The sequence below is a fragment of the Brachyhypopomus gauderio genome, chromosome 9 (assembly GCF_052324685.1).
Source record: "Brachyhypopomus gauderio isolate BG-103 chromosome 9, BGAUD_0.2, whole genome shotgun sequence".
NCBI classification, from domain to species: domain Eukaryota; kingdom Metazoa; phylum Chordata; class Actinopteri; order Gymnotiformes; family Hypopomidae; genus Brachyhypopomus; species Brachyhypopomus gauderio.
Window position 1 is genome coordinate 14,968,164 of NC_135219.1, and position 14,484 is coordinate 14,982,647.

General features: G+C 47.7%; 1 protein-coding gene across 5 annotated transcripts in view; it reads right to left on the reverse strand.

Annotated features, from left to right (window-relative positions):
- Nucleotides 1-830: 830 nt before the first annotated feature.
- The window catches only part of cdc42bpab (CDC42 binding protein kinase alpha (DMPK-like) b), a 50,764-nt gene continuing 37,110 nt past the window's right edge, over nt 831-14,484 (reverse strand). For 2 of the 5 annotated variants that reach the window (XM_077017482.1, XM_077017481.1), the window contains 18 exons: nt 14,255-14,371; nt 14,091-14,168; nt 12,749-12,854; nt 11,921-12,057; nt 11,459-11,598; nt 11,278-11,359; nt 10,965-11,178; nt 10,816-10,878; nt 9,701-9,999; nt 8,853-9,147; nt 8,590-8,687; nt 8,031-8,115; nt 7,704-7,827; nt 7,358-7,475; nt 6,450-6,567; nt 6,020-6,177; nt 5,194-5,268; nt 831-2,547 (listed from right to left, as the gene is read on the reverse strand). In XM_077017482.1, the coding sequence (XP_076873597.1) occupies nt 2,416-2,547; nt 5,194-5,268; nt 6,020-6,177; nt 6,450-6,567; nt 7,358-7,475; nt 7,704-7,827; nt 8,031-8,115; nt 8,590-8,687; nt 8,853-9,147; nt 9,701-9,999; nt 10,816-10,878; nt 10,965-11,178; nt 11,278-11,359; nt 11,459-11,598; nt 11,921-12,057; nt 12,749-12,854; nt 14,091-14,168; nt 14,255-14,371 (2,439 nt within the window). In that variant the 3' untranslated portion in view covers nt 831-2,415. The remainder of the gene's footprint in view (nt 2,548-5,193; nt 5,269-6,019; nt 6,178-6,449; nt 6,568-7,357; nt 7,476-7,703; nt 7,828-8,030; nt 8,116-8,589; nt 8,688-8,852; nt 9,148-9,700; nt 10,000-10,815; nt 10,879-10,964; nt 11,179-11,277; nt 11,360-11,458; nt 11,599-11,920; nt 12,058-12,748; nt 12,855-14,090; nt 14,169-14,254; nt 14,372-14,484) is intronic. The other 3 variants (XM_077017485.1, XM_077017484.1, XM_077017483.1) reach the window with 2 other exon arrangements.

Below are 14,484 nucleotides of genomic sequence, written 5' to 3' on the forward strand. Positions count from 1 at the left end.
TGCTGTGTGTGTGTGTGTGTGTGTGGTCAAAAAAAAAAAAAAACTTCACCTGCAGCAAACTCACCCAAAGAGATACACACACACACACATACTGCAGACATTCTGTGAAAGTGTGAAAATTCTTAAGACAACCACAGAATGCGTTGATAGAAAGCATAAAAAGTAACTATAAAATATATTTTAAGTGTTCAGACAAAAGTAATGCAGATATGACCCCAGAGATGTTCTCTGTCTTACTGTACACAAGGCTGTGTGTGTGTGTGTGTGTGTGTGTGTCACTTCCACTGGTGAATCTGCTGCTTGCAGTGCACTGATGTTTCCCTTGCTGAGATGAGCTATTGACAGAATGATACTGAGAATCCTACACTCAGAGCCAGGAAAGGTCCAAGTAATCAGAAACCGCATAGGGGGAGGGAGCGAGAGCAAGACACACACACACGCACACACACGCCTTCTGTCATACCAGCACGAGACTCTGGCCAAGGCACCAGGGCTCGGGGGATCAGGTAACTGGCCTCTAATGACAAAATGAAGACTGCACTAATCCAGAAATTCAACGGAAGAATAATTTAATTAACCTCTGACAGTACTTCGTTTCTAATGATTAATATTCATAGGTTGAGAAATTATTCCACGGAATAAAGAATATAAATTTAAATGGGTCTTTTTATTAGATATAAATCTAATACCGGGAATGGACAAGCAGCAGACCTCCAAAGGAAACTTCAAGCGCGCTGTAGTGCTTTTCGTAAGACCCAGTGAAAATTTATTAGAGGATTCCACAGTCACACAGGACTGAGGAGCTCAATAATGATACGTAATGCAGAAGGTGTGGGATGGTCACTGGAGGCTTTATTGTCACCATGGTGAGATCGCTACACACAGCTGCTTCTTCGGAGGAAGAACACCAACCTGTCGGGTCTGCTCGTCTGGCCGTCTCCAAGGAGACAGAAACTGCACCTTTTTTGCAGTGATGAAAGTGGTCGCAAATGTACAATTAAATTACAGGAGTAAATTTACAGTTAAATATGAGGATCAAAATACTGTTTTCCCCCACTCAAAGAGTTGTGAAATGAAAATGTTTGAAAAAAGCTACATTGTTCCATTGCTTAAAAGACCAGAAGTACTGTAATTCTGCACCCCCGGCTTGCCGTAGTGTTGTTTCTTATGGCAGGAATGTAAAAATGTCGATTTATTTTTCTTTTTTTCCCCCTTGAAATCCAAATCCACATTGTGATCTTGTTTTGGTAAATATATATATATATTGCTATTTCTTACAACACAGAAAATCGAATAAGAGCAAAACAATATATAGAGATGCTTCCTGTGATTTAGCATTTAGCAACATGAACTTAGCCAACATCTCACTAAAATCTTTAGTGATTAAAAAAAAAAACAAATCAATTAAAATACAAACAAACAAAAACAACTCCCCTCCCCATGGCCACCGGGAGGGGGAAGAGGCTGAATGACAATAATGCTCCTAAAACAGTTTCCAATGGCCTTGGCATGGCTATGTTAAAATCATTTTAAATTAAAAAAAGAGGATTTATTTTTTGTTTCTACAGTATTCCATTATAATATATTATAGTATAACTTTACCTATATACATCATTGTGATGGAAATCTGTGGTTTCGCTATGGATCTATGGAAGTTTTAATTATGCTGAACCTGGAAATTATGAAAACAACAAAATGAGATGTTATCAAAATGAGAAGATAATTTGTACAGATGCTTAGGAGTCTTAATACAGGAAGCAACTGATGAGGTCGTCCCAAAGCACGTTACAGTGAATCAATTGCAGCCAATCAGAAGGGGGTCGAAGAGGGAAACAAGTCTGCCCAGATCACTTTCTAGAGCGAAAAACAAAATGCATGTATAAAATAATTACATTTTAGTCTTTTTTTTTCCTCCATAAATGCAGCTGTTTGCATGATCCACAGTTGAACAGGAACGAGAAATTTGATAAGGGTTTTTTTTTTTTTTTTTTTACCAGCTAGTGTTGGTACTGAGAAATAAATATGATCCCCAACCCCGAGGCTACAGACAAACACTAGTGGAGATCAAATCGCCCTCGTCTTCCTCCTCGCAGTGGTGTGTGCACTGCGTAGCTCTGGGTAAACCGGTCCAAGTCCAGTCAGCAATGCTCTTAATCCTCAGGGTCCCAGTTCACCACACACGCACACACACACACACACACACACACACACACACACACACACACACACGCACACACACACACAAAAGTGCTCCACCCTTGATGAAATATCCTCTCTCCTACATTTTCCTCATTTGAGAGCTGCTTGCAAAATGAAGTGGGAGGAGCTGCAGCACTAGGAGCGGTTACGTTGTCGGGGTGGATCGGGGGGGAGGGGCAGACATGGCATGTTGTGATTGGTCTAGATGTGCACCCATCATGTGTCCCAGCCCATACGGTCCGTGCTCTCCAGCGAGAGAGACTTGGTCTTGTGCGGGGAGGCGGGGCTTGGCGGGCTGCTGAAGGCGGAGCTATTAGAGGCAGTGGAGTGGCGGGGCGAGTCCGAGTCCTGGGACACCAAATAAAAACATAAAAGGTCAGAATCTGAAAACCAATCAGAATAAAACGCTCACAGTAACAACGATGTAATATTTTCAGTTTGTGCTGCTATCAGCTGCAATTGTGCTCTTTGCCGGTCAATGTCTCTTAGCATTTCTTCAGTTCTTTAAAGGCCTGATTTTAGATGGCTGATCTTAGCTGCATCGGAAGCATACTAGCATACTTGCTTCATTTGAGGAAATTCACTGCAAAGCCCTGTGATCTGAGAGCTGAAAACGTTGAGCATGTACACAGTGATCTGATTGCACTGGAGCCACACCACTGCACTGGAGCCACACCACTGCACTAGTTCACTGGAGCCACACCACTGCACTAGTTCACTGGAGCCACACCACTGCACTAGTTCACTGGAGCCACACCACTGCACTAGTTCACTGTAGGACTACCACTTGCCCTTCAGAAGAAATGGGTCAGACATTTGAAAACCATTTGCACATGCTTGATTCTACAAACATTTGAGGTCTGGGTTCACATGTATATGTATGACTCCTCAAACCAAAAGAAATTTTTTTTTTATAAAATACTGATTCAGGATCAGTGTAGAGCTTTAGGCTGTTCAAGTAAAAAGACTTGAACCTTACATACATATAAGCCAGGAATGAAAGCTTGTGATACTGATACGATGCATTTATCTTTAAATCTGGTCTGATCAAGATGTCATCGTCTGAATACAAAGTCACTGCTGATGAGCCAAGCATGTGCTCTAGCACATTAATTAAAAGGAAAATCTGATTCACAAAAAACATTTTCTGCACTCCTCCAACTCTATGAAAATTACACGGGTAAGTTTACTGTAGCCACTCAGAAGCTTCTATATATGCAGTTCACAACCCTAAACAATCAGACAATCCGAAGATATCACATCTCAATAATTCACGCAATACTCACAGTTACTAAGTCCATCACTACCCACCATATTAAAACGAGCCAACAGCTACAGAGGCAGTGTAACGGAGCAGGAGCACACACTTAGACCACACTTAGTCACTGTAGTGCACACTTAATCATCTTCCCTAAAAACAGGTGTCATTTTCACCACGGGCCACATCAGCATAATTGTTACCCACAGAGGGCCATATGTAACTTATAAATGTAACTACTCCTTAATGTTAAATAACTCTGAATGTATTACTTACTCAATTTACAAATATTACAGATATATTTGCATAGATGTAAAAAATACGTGTTTGCTTGTTGCTCTGTTATTATAACATAAATCCTTTTAATTAACTTTACTCCATCAATCAACGATCAAACTATCCAAATGAATAAAAAAGACCATCAAAGATATCACATTTACTTTGTTAAAACTTGAAATATCAAATAAATGAAAATAGCAATTGTGCTTCAAAAAATGCTCTCTCTGAAAAAGACTTTGAAGTGCGGGCCTTAAGTTTGACACCCCAGCCTTAAAAGGTCAGGAATATGAGAGGAGTTGCTGACCACTGTGTCTCTGTGTTATTTCTGTATTTCATTTTGCCATATTGTTCTATGTATTCCTGCATAAAGTAATTATGGAGGGAACAGAACACTGTGTATAACCTCAGGAAATTGCCTTTCCCAAAAAACCAGTCAAACATTATTTGAAAACAGAAAATGTTTTCAAAGAAATAATAGTAATACATTTGAATGATTTAAAGATATTGAATATAGTATCAGGCTAGACACACCTTTAATAATAACAACACTGTGCACACAACAATATCTACTGTATTTGGTTTTATTTTCAAGTCATTTTTTGTCTTGTAATAAACAGACATTACTTTTATTCTATAAACTGAGTGATGTTGAAAAATGGTAGAAATCGACCAGAATCTTTCAGATCCTCGCAGGATTCAGTGCATTAACGCTAGCTGGTCTTCACAAGATTCAGCGCATTAACGCTAGCTGATCTTCACACGATTCGGCGTAAGACCAGTAGTTGCTACGTGCACAGTACAGACTTTACACAGGGGTGTTTTTGGGAGACAAACACTTTGCTTCACTGGCACTGGAACCAAAATCACTGGTGTTCAAAAACTACTCAACTACAATCCACGTGTTCCTGCTGGTAATGGCAAAGTGTCAGTCCTCGAAAACACACTGAAATGCAGCAGGGCAGGATGGGGGCAGGATGGGGGCAGGATGAGGGCAGGATGAGCTCCCCGGGGTAGTTAGGCCCCATTTAACAGCGAGATCAGAATCTCAGGCAGGCATGGAGATGTTTCATGAGCTTATCCTGGAGAACACTTCATCTCTCCCGGCCTCCTTTTGTGTCCCAAATGCTTTGATTGACACTTGACGAGGCCAATGGAGACATGAAGGCATGCTGAAAACCTGGCCATGCTTAAATGGAAGTTCAAAAAGTGCAAAAGCCTGTAGATATGCCAGTGCCCTCAGACGCAGTCCCGTCGACAGGGTCTCGCCGGACAAAGTGCAGAGGCTCAGGGCTTTTGCACGGGCTCAAAACAAAGGACCAAATCGCGGGTGCAGTGCAGGCTGATGGTGCCGGTGGTGGTGGGCTGGAGGGCGGAGTTAAACTCTGCAGATGTGCCCGAGTGTGCCGCTGACGGAGGGAGTGCATGCACACACACCCCCGCGACGCCGTCCACTTTACCTTCATCTTATTGAGCAGCGTCCGCAGCGCCCGCTTCAGATCGGGCGTCTTCTCCGAGGGCGAGACAGCCTGCCACTGGGGACGAGAGGCAGACTGAGGGCCGGACACTGGGCTCCTGTGCAGGGTGAGGCTCAGGAGGAGGGAGGGGAGTATGGAGATTACGGTATGGAGATGTGGGGTGTGAAAGAGGCATGGGTGGGTGGTTTGGGACACACCAGAGGCCACTCATTGGCTGGAGAGGACTGGGCCAGAATAGGGGCCTTGAAGGTGGGACCATGGGCTATGGAGAAGGCCAAGCAGCGGAGGCATGGCGGGCTCCTGACTGGCTAGGCTGAGCGGAGAGCGTCCAGATGCGCTCCGGGCCCATGTGTGGATGCCATGCGGACTTCACTGTGTGGCTGGGGCCCGAGGTGAGCTGCAGTGCATGCTGGGAGATGATGGAGTGCTGGAGTGCAGGGTCTGGCATGTGAGCAGTTCCAGCTCAGTCTGGAGATATTCAGAGTGTGTAGTTCTCTCTAAACGCTAAACTAATAGCACACGTGTGCTTCCAGCTTAGATTCCCCATATTTCCATGGTTTCCTGAGACGTGTTTAAAAAACGGTCTGACACTCCAAATACTTTAGTTTACAGCTAGCTGTGTGTCCAGTGCTCACCATGCTACAGCTAAATCCTGTGTCTGATTTTTCACGAGTGGCACAAGCTGGAGTTGCCATTCACATCTACCCGTGTTGCCTAAGCGATGTGTTTCTCTGGCAACAGCAGGCCAGTGGCAGGCATGGCTCTCAGGAATGGCAGGAGTAAGGATGGAGTTGTGATGGTGACTCACCTCCCTGTCGAACTGGGAGAGAGGTGCATCTCCCGCATCCATGCCCCCACCCGAGGAGAGCGAGCTCTCGGACGGGGAGGTCATGGTCTGGCGTTTGGAGCTGTAGCTGCTGCTAGACAGCTCTCTCCTCAGGGCACTGCCGTTCTGGGAGGTGGGGCCTGCGAGACAGGTGGGTGAGACAGGAAACAAAAGACAGACAGGAAAACAAGGTTGGTTATACTCAGACAGCTTAGTCATCTCATGAGTCAGAACTGCAATAAAAGCAACCATTGACAAGTCGGGATGCAGGGGTGTGCAAGGAGGTGTCCAGATGTGTGTGTGTGTGTGTGTGTGTGTGTGTGTGTGTGTGTGTGTGTGTGTGTGTGTGGTGTGGATGAGTGTGTGTGTATGTCTGTGTGTGTGTGTGTGGGGGGGGGGCTGATGGACCCACGTATGCCCAGGCTGCTGCTGGCGCTCATCGATCGGCCCGGTTCAGCCCGGCTCTTTGCCAGGGATGGGATGCTCACAGAACCACTGAAGCCAGCGCGGCTGTCCTGAGCTCGCACGTTCTGTGTGTCACACACACACACACACACACACAGTCACAACTGATGAACGACATTGTGTCTTTTTCATAAGAAGTTGTCTCCTAACTGCATCAGGTCCCTGTCATGCACCTCCATGCACAACACTGACTAGCGCTGAACTCTGGCTTGTCAGCATCAGGACAATCAGGGCTGTTAACTGTAGTCTGCAAGACAAGCTGGTTTTACACAACCACACAGTATAAACATCTGCTGAGCATCATTACAAACAAATGCTGATCCAAATAACAGAATTAATCCTACGTGGTCTGAATCATAACAATGTTGTAAATAATGTGTCATTGCCACCACAGCTGTTGTGATTCATCATTTACAATCTTTCTAAATTGAGATGAATATTTCAATATGAATTAGTTACTAGTTACTAAAAAACTAAAAATGAACATTAAAAAATAGTTCTTTAGTTCATATTTTCCACATTACAATATATATGTAATAATATCATAATGTTGCAGCAAGTGTCCATGGGAGTCTTTATCAATCACACATCTCTCATCATGGGCAGGTCTTTAGGAATCTGAGTCTCACCATGGACAGGCTTTTAAGGATGTGAATCTCACCACGGGCAGGTCTTTAAGGATCTGAATCTCACTGTGGGCAGATCTATAAGGATGTGAATCTCACCATGGGCAGGTCTTTAAGGATCTGAGTCTCACTGTGGGCAGGTCTTTAAGGATCTGAATCTCACTGTGGGCAGGTCTTTAAGGATCTGAATCTCATCGTGGGCAGGTCTTTAAGGATATGTGAATCTCACCATGGGCAGGTCTTTAAGGATCTGAATGCCATCTCCAGGACCCATGTGGGCCACGTGGTTGAAGTTGGTCGGGTTGGAAATCAGTTTGTTCCTCTTCTCGGGGTCCCTCAGCATCTCCCTGCACACACGGGTCTGTGTCAGTACAGCCAGTCACCCCACAGCACTAAGTGTAGGTGTGTTGGCATTTTTAACACCAGACAAAACATCTGAACAACTGCACTCAAATTCCAAGCTGTCTGCATGTGTGTGTGTGTGTGTGTGTGTGTGTGTGTGTGTGTGTGCGCGCGTGTGTATGTGTGCACGTGTATGTGTGTGTGTGCATGTGTGTGTGTGTGTGTGTGTGTACCTCCTCTGCTGTAGTCGCTCCTCCTCAGGTATACGGAATGAGAAGCGTCTCTTGTTGGTCATACTACGCACCAGCTGCTTCCGGCTGTTATCAGACACCTCTGGCACCACCAGCTCATCTCCTTCTAAAAGAGAGAGAGAGAGAGAGAGAGGGAGAGAGACCACAGACGCACCTGAAGATTACAAGTGGAACACAACAGAAACACTACATCTCAAAATGACATCGGTAAATACAGGAGTCAAAGGTCATCCAGCATGTTCAGTGCAGTGTGGTCAAAGGTCATCCAGCGTGTCCAGTGCCCCCCAAGGCCCTAGCGGCTACACACACCTGCTGTCTTGTTTCTGAAGTAGATGAGTCTCACCGTCTCCGTGCCCAGAAGATTCAGTGAACCATCCATGTTGAGTGGCCGCACCTGTGCACACGCAGACTCCATGACAACACATCACAGACCCCACAGTAACACACTACAGACCCTCACAACACACTACAGACCCTCACAACACACTACACACCCTCACAACACACTACACACCCTCACAACACACCACAGACCCTCCCAACACACTACACACCCTCACAACACACCGCAGACTCTCACAACACACTACACACCCTCACAACACACTACAGACCCTCACAACACACTACACACCCTCACAACACACCGCAGACTCTCACAACACACTACACATCCTCACAACACACTACACACCCTCACAACCTCCCTCATGCGTGTCCGGCATTAGACGACCCTGACCAGTCGTTGTGCTCAAGCCCATGGGATTCAACCACAGCGCTGTAGTTTAGCTCCTGATGTCTGGTCAGTGTTTTACTCTGAGTACAAGTTCACCAAAAAACAAAAAAACCAAAACAAAATGAATCAAACCTTTTTGAGTGGGATGGTCTGTATCCATTCCATGGTGTTCACATCAAACACGTCCACCGCATTCTCACTGTACACCGACAGGTAGGGGGCACTGTAGCCTGCGGATGATGTGAAAAATGTGAGCGGTATACCCAATTCCCAAGAACCTTCTGCATCGCTCCTGCTCAGATCCGTGTGAAGGCTGACATTTCGAGATCAAAGGCAGAAGATCAAAGGGCCTGTGCGGGCGGAGGCGGGACTGTGCGGGCGGAGGCGGGACTCACAGCAGCTGGTGGGGATGGCGGGCCACATCAGCTCCTGCTGGCGCGATCGGCGCCCGTGTGTGTCCACGTAGACGCCCACGCCGCTGAAGCACAGGAGAAGCTCGCGGCCCGAGACCTCCACGGCGCACAGCGCGTCCAGGGCCTGCTGGGCCACGAATGCCAGCGTGGGGTCGTCGGAATGCAGCAGGCTGACGGGCGGAGCGTCCGACTGCAGGGCGTAGCGCGTGAAGCCCGCCTGGTAGCCCACCACCAGACGCTCGCTCAAGAGCGCCATCCACTGGACCACCCCAGGCGCCTGGGCACACAGTGAGCAGGCCCGGATGAGACGTGCATTTTAGCGCCGCACTGACCAGGCTGGGTGGGGAGTTTCTCCCAGCCTATCCAGACTGGTAGAGTTTCAAAATTTCTGTATTTTAAAACTGGGCCTCCCCTAATACTTGTTAGCAAGTTATGCACACAGAACAAAAATTGTTTATGCATTAAAGTAGGTATTGCATAACAGTAGCGTATATTAATTATAAAAGGTCTAAATGTACTTAGAGTGTATTAATGGAGAATAAACTATCAGCTTTCATTTGACACTGTAATGGCAGAGACTGTGCTTAGTCACTCCCTGAGAACCTCAGTGTATCACATATGGCCAACATCATCCCTGTAGTGTCTGTGAGCACAGACCCCCGGGCAGGTTTACCCACACTGTCTGTGAGCACAGACCCCCGGGCAGGTTTACCCACACTGTCTGTGAGCACAGACCCCCGGGCAGGTTTACCCACACTGTCTGTGAGCACAGACCCCCGGGCAGGTTTACCCACACTGTCTGTGAGCACAGACCCACGGGGCGGGTTTACCTGCAGCTCCCGCAGACGCCGATGTCGGCCCTTGCTCTTGTTAATCTCGTAGCAGAGGACCTGACGCTTCATGGCCACGCACAGACAGGAGAGGGCGCTGTTGCGTAGTGTTCCCGACACCAGCGCCTGGCAGCCCTTGGTCTCGGGCAGCTTGAAGGAGTCGCTCTCTCGGCCGTCCAGCGCCGCCATGGGGACCAGGCGGACGTGTCGGTTCCGGCCCGATATGACAGCCACCAACTGCTGAGAGGGCAGCAGCTCCACGTGGTACACTTTCTTACTGTCCACCACACGGACGATCTCTGTGTGGGAGAAACGGCAGGGAGTTCAGTCAGAGAGGGTCACGTGTGCCAGTCAGGGTGGGTCACGCGGGGGGGCAGATATGAAGCATCTCACTAACATCTCACTAACAGCCTTTGCAGGACAGAAGGGACATGGATGTTGAACTCAGATAATATAACAGCATGTACGTCATGTAGGCCTGACCAAGAAATCTGATAAATAATAATAACAAAACTCTTAACTGTGTTAATTACCATTGTTTATCTAAACTGTACATGAGCTTGTGAAGTGAACAGATGAGCAGAAAGCATCTGATCAAAGAACAGCACATTTTCAACATTTCTTGTGGAAAGACACATGCTTACATAATCAGATTCTTGCTAATGGACGTTGTGCCGGGAGCCTTTATCCTTGTCATGAATTTAATGCTCCATTTTGCCCCCTAGTGGTTAGACAGACACTCACTCTCTTTCCATAGGATCTTTAAATTAAATTACAGCCCATGGATGAACTTAATTAGATGAATTTTATTTAAAACATTGTATATTTATAGGCTGGCCAGATTAGAACTGTAATTGTAATATAGTTCCAGATGTTTGCCACCCCTGAGGGTTCTGGGATGCTAGCAGTGGGTGTTTGTGCTCCCCGGGACTCTGAGCGAGAGCCCCGACTGTGTGAACGGAAGAGAAGATTTCACAGACCATTACGTACATCACTGCTGCAGCTTAAGAGCACATGCGCATTTAAAATGAGCGGTTTCAGCAAAGACACTCAGACACTGCACACAGGAGACACTCAGACACGGAGGTGTCTAGGCAGAGGGGGCGGAGCCTTACCGTCTTTAGTCACGTGGACCACATGAAGGCCCTCGTCATTACCCAGAGCCACTCGTTCATGATCTGAAGAAGAAAAAAGAGACTCGCTAACATGGCGTTTACCAGCCGTCGCATGCGGGGAGGCGGTGAGAGGCGGAGCTAGTCCGTACCGATGATGGCAGCGGCCTGCGTGCTCTTGATGAGGGGCAGGGCGCTGTCGTACGCCTCTTTGGGGGCGTACACCGAACGCTCCTTCAGCTTGTTCTTCTTCAGGAGGCGGTGCAGCTCGCAGAGAAGCCCCGCCCACTTGGCGCGCTCTGACTCGCTGTCAGCCAGGATCAGGAGGGACGTTCTCTGGCCAGGTGAGAGCTGGGATGCCGTCACCTAAGGAGGATACAGGCATGAGGACTAGCAGACACCGACACAGGCCAAGGACCAAAGATATACACACACACACACACACACACACACACACACACTTACTCGGAATATGCAAGGGATATCCTTTCTGTTGGCATGGATGACGTCTGATGACAACACTGAGCTCACTGAAAACTCTTCATCCCTGAGCAAACGTAAGGTAGGTGAGGAAGACGTGGGTTAGTTGTGAGGCTATGAGACGTGGCGGAGGAAGCCCAAACACGCAGGTCTCGCTCTTCCTCACCTCATGTCGATGACCTCACTGACCACCACACTGGCCTGTGCACTCTTGCCCTCTCCCAGCTCAAACAGGAAGAGCTTAAAGTCACACACCACAGCCAGGGCCCGCTGCCAGCCCTTCTTCACACCCGCCGGCTTCGGCACCTGATCGGACAAAGTGGCCAGGGGTCAGGGGTCAGGGGTTAGGGGTCAGACGCTGGGGGAGACGCGTGGCAATGACAGATCCACAACCTCACGTGTGAGAATAGGATGGATGGGAGAAGAGTGGTATTAGAAAAGATGGTGGCCATCTTCAGGTTTAGAAAACATACACCGCCCGCAGGTTCTGAGCGAGAGCAGCTTATTGGAATCGCAGGCGCCCCCTGCTGGACAAGGACCATCATGCACCTTGAAGTGGTATTTTGACCCTGAGCGAACACCACTGCGTTGGGGATCCTGTGTGCTGTGTATAGGGGGAAGAGCTCACCCGGACATGACCCTCGTAGGCGGTGCCGATGCCCTTCTGTGGGTCGATACCCAGAGGACCTTTGGTCTGGTCCGGAGGGACAGGACACACGGCCGGTGCTTTGTCCGCACACGTGACGTGACAGGAGAAGTTACACACTGTGCCAAAAGACGGAGATGCATGTATTGGAGACTGACGTTATTACATGATATCAGGTTAAAATTTACATATGCTCAGAACCATACAAGAAACTTTAAGCATAAAACATATATGCCATCTATACTTTTTCACAGATTTTCTTCTTCCTTCTGTCTCCATCTCTCTTTTTCTGCCTGTCTGTGTGTCTCTCACTCTCTTTCTCTTCCTGTCTGTGTGTATCTCACTCTCTTTCTCTGCCTGTCTGTGTGTCTGTCTCACTCTCTTTCTCTGCCTGTCTGTGTGTCTCTCACTCTCTTTCTCTGCCTGTCTGTGTCTCTCACTCTCTTTCTCCTCCTGTCTGTGTGTCTATCTCACTCTCTTTCTCCTCCTGTCTGTGTGTCTATCTCACTCTCTTTCTCTGCCTGTCTGTGTGTCTGTCTCACTCTCTTTCTCTGACTGTCTGTGTGTCTGTCTCACTCTCTTTCTCTGCCTGTCTGTGTGTCTGTCTCACTCTCTTTCTCTGCCTGTCTGTGTGTCTATCTCACTCTCTTTCTCTGCCTGTCTGAGTGTCTCTCACTCTCTTTCTCTTCCTGTCTGTGTGTCTCTCACTCTCTTTCTCTTCCTGTCTGTGTGTCTATCTCACTCTCTTTCTCTGCCTGTCTGTGTGTCTATCTCACTCTTTTTCTCTGCCTGTCTGTGTGTCTGTCTCACCTTCGCAGGTGCAGCCCTGCCGGATAAGCCCCACCATCAGGGAGGTGCACTGGTTGCATTTGGTAGGGACACTGAAGGTCTTCACCACAAACTGATGGGCTTTAGGCTGCAGCACAGAGACTGTAATGTTACTCACATAACTATACCTCATACAGACACACACACACACACACACACACACACACACACCATTCTTCATTTGTACACACTTCATTACTTCATACAGACCACCACATCATCACACATGCACGCACACACACACACTCAATACCTCATACAGACCACCACATCACACATGCATGCACACACACACACACCTTATACAGACCACCATCACATTACACGCACACGCACACACACACACACACACACACACACACACACACACACACACACACACACAATTATACCTTATAAAGACCACATCATCACACACACATTACACACACAAGTACTCATCATACAAACACATTATTACTATTCTTCATGGCCTATTTTTAATGGAAAAAACTCCTGATATACAAGTCATACGTTGTGTTTGTGTGTTACACCACCACATCAGTGCAAGTTGAGTCCACCATGAGACCCCGGGTGTCTAGTCCAGTGTAGTCCTAGTCCACCGTAAGACACCAGTGTGGGTGTAGGCCAGTATGGGTCTAGTCCAGCATAAGACACCAGTGTGGGTGTAGGCCAGTATGGGTCTAGTCCAGCATAAAACACCAGTGTGGGTCTAGTCCAGCATAAGACACCAGTGTGGCTCTAGTCCAATATGGGTCTAGTCCAGCATAAGACACCAGTGTGGGTGTAGGCCAATATGGGTCTAGTCCAGCATAAGACACCAGTGTGGGTCTAGTCCAGCATAAGACACCAGTGTGGGTCTAGTCCAATATGGGTCTAGTCCAGCATAAGACATCAGTGTGGGTCTAGTCCAGCATAAGACACCAGTGTGGGTCTAGTCCAATATGGGTCTAGTCCAGCATAAGACACCAGTGTGGCTCTAGTCCAGTATGGGTCTAGTCCAGCATAAGACACCAGTTTGGGTCTAGTCCAGTGTGATTCTATTCCAGCATAAGACACCAGTGTGGGTCTAGTCCAGCATAAGACATCAGTGTGGGTCTAGTCCAGCATAAGACACCAGTGTGGGTCTAGTCCAGTATGGGTCTAGTCCAGCATAAGACACCAGTGTGGGTCTAGTCCAGTATGGGTCTAGTCCAGCATAAGACACCAGTATGGGTCTAGTCCAGCATAAGACACCAGTGTGGGTCTAGTCCAGTATGGGTCTAGTCTACCATGAGACACAAGTACAAGTCTAGACCAGTGTGAGTCTAGTCCTGTGCCTTACTTTAGGGGAGGAGATTCCCAGGCTGCTGTAGGCAGACCTTCCTGTGGGGGTGTGGAGGCGTGATGTGTGGTCCACCAGCTGCAGGAGAACAGCCCGGGAATATCAGTGGATCCTGAGGACACGCCTCTTTTAACAGAGTTCAGAGGTCAGAGTTCAAAGGTTACCTCAATGGGCTCCATGTCACTGGCGGTGGATGGTGAGCGAGAGCGGGAGACGTGGCGTGATTTAGAGTCCTCGTCTCGTGACGGCGTGTTGGAGGGAGTGAAATCGCCCGAGTCGATCTTAGGAGGGGGTGCAGAGACACAGTACTTCACTCCACTTACAATATTACCCACAAATCAATGTGAGAGGATGCAACACCATGCATTAGCAAATCACCACCATGTAAAACACA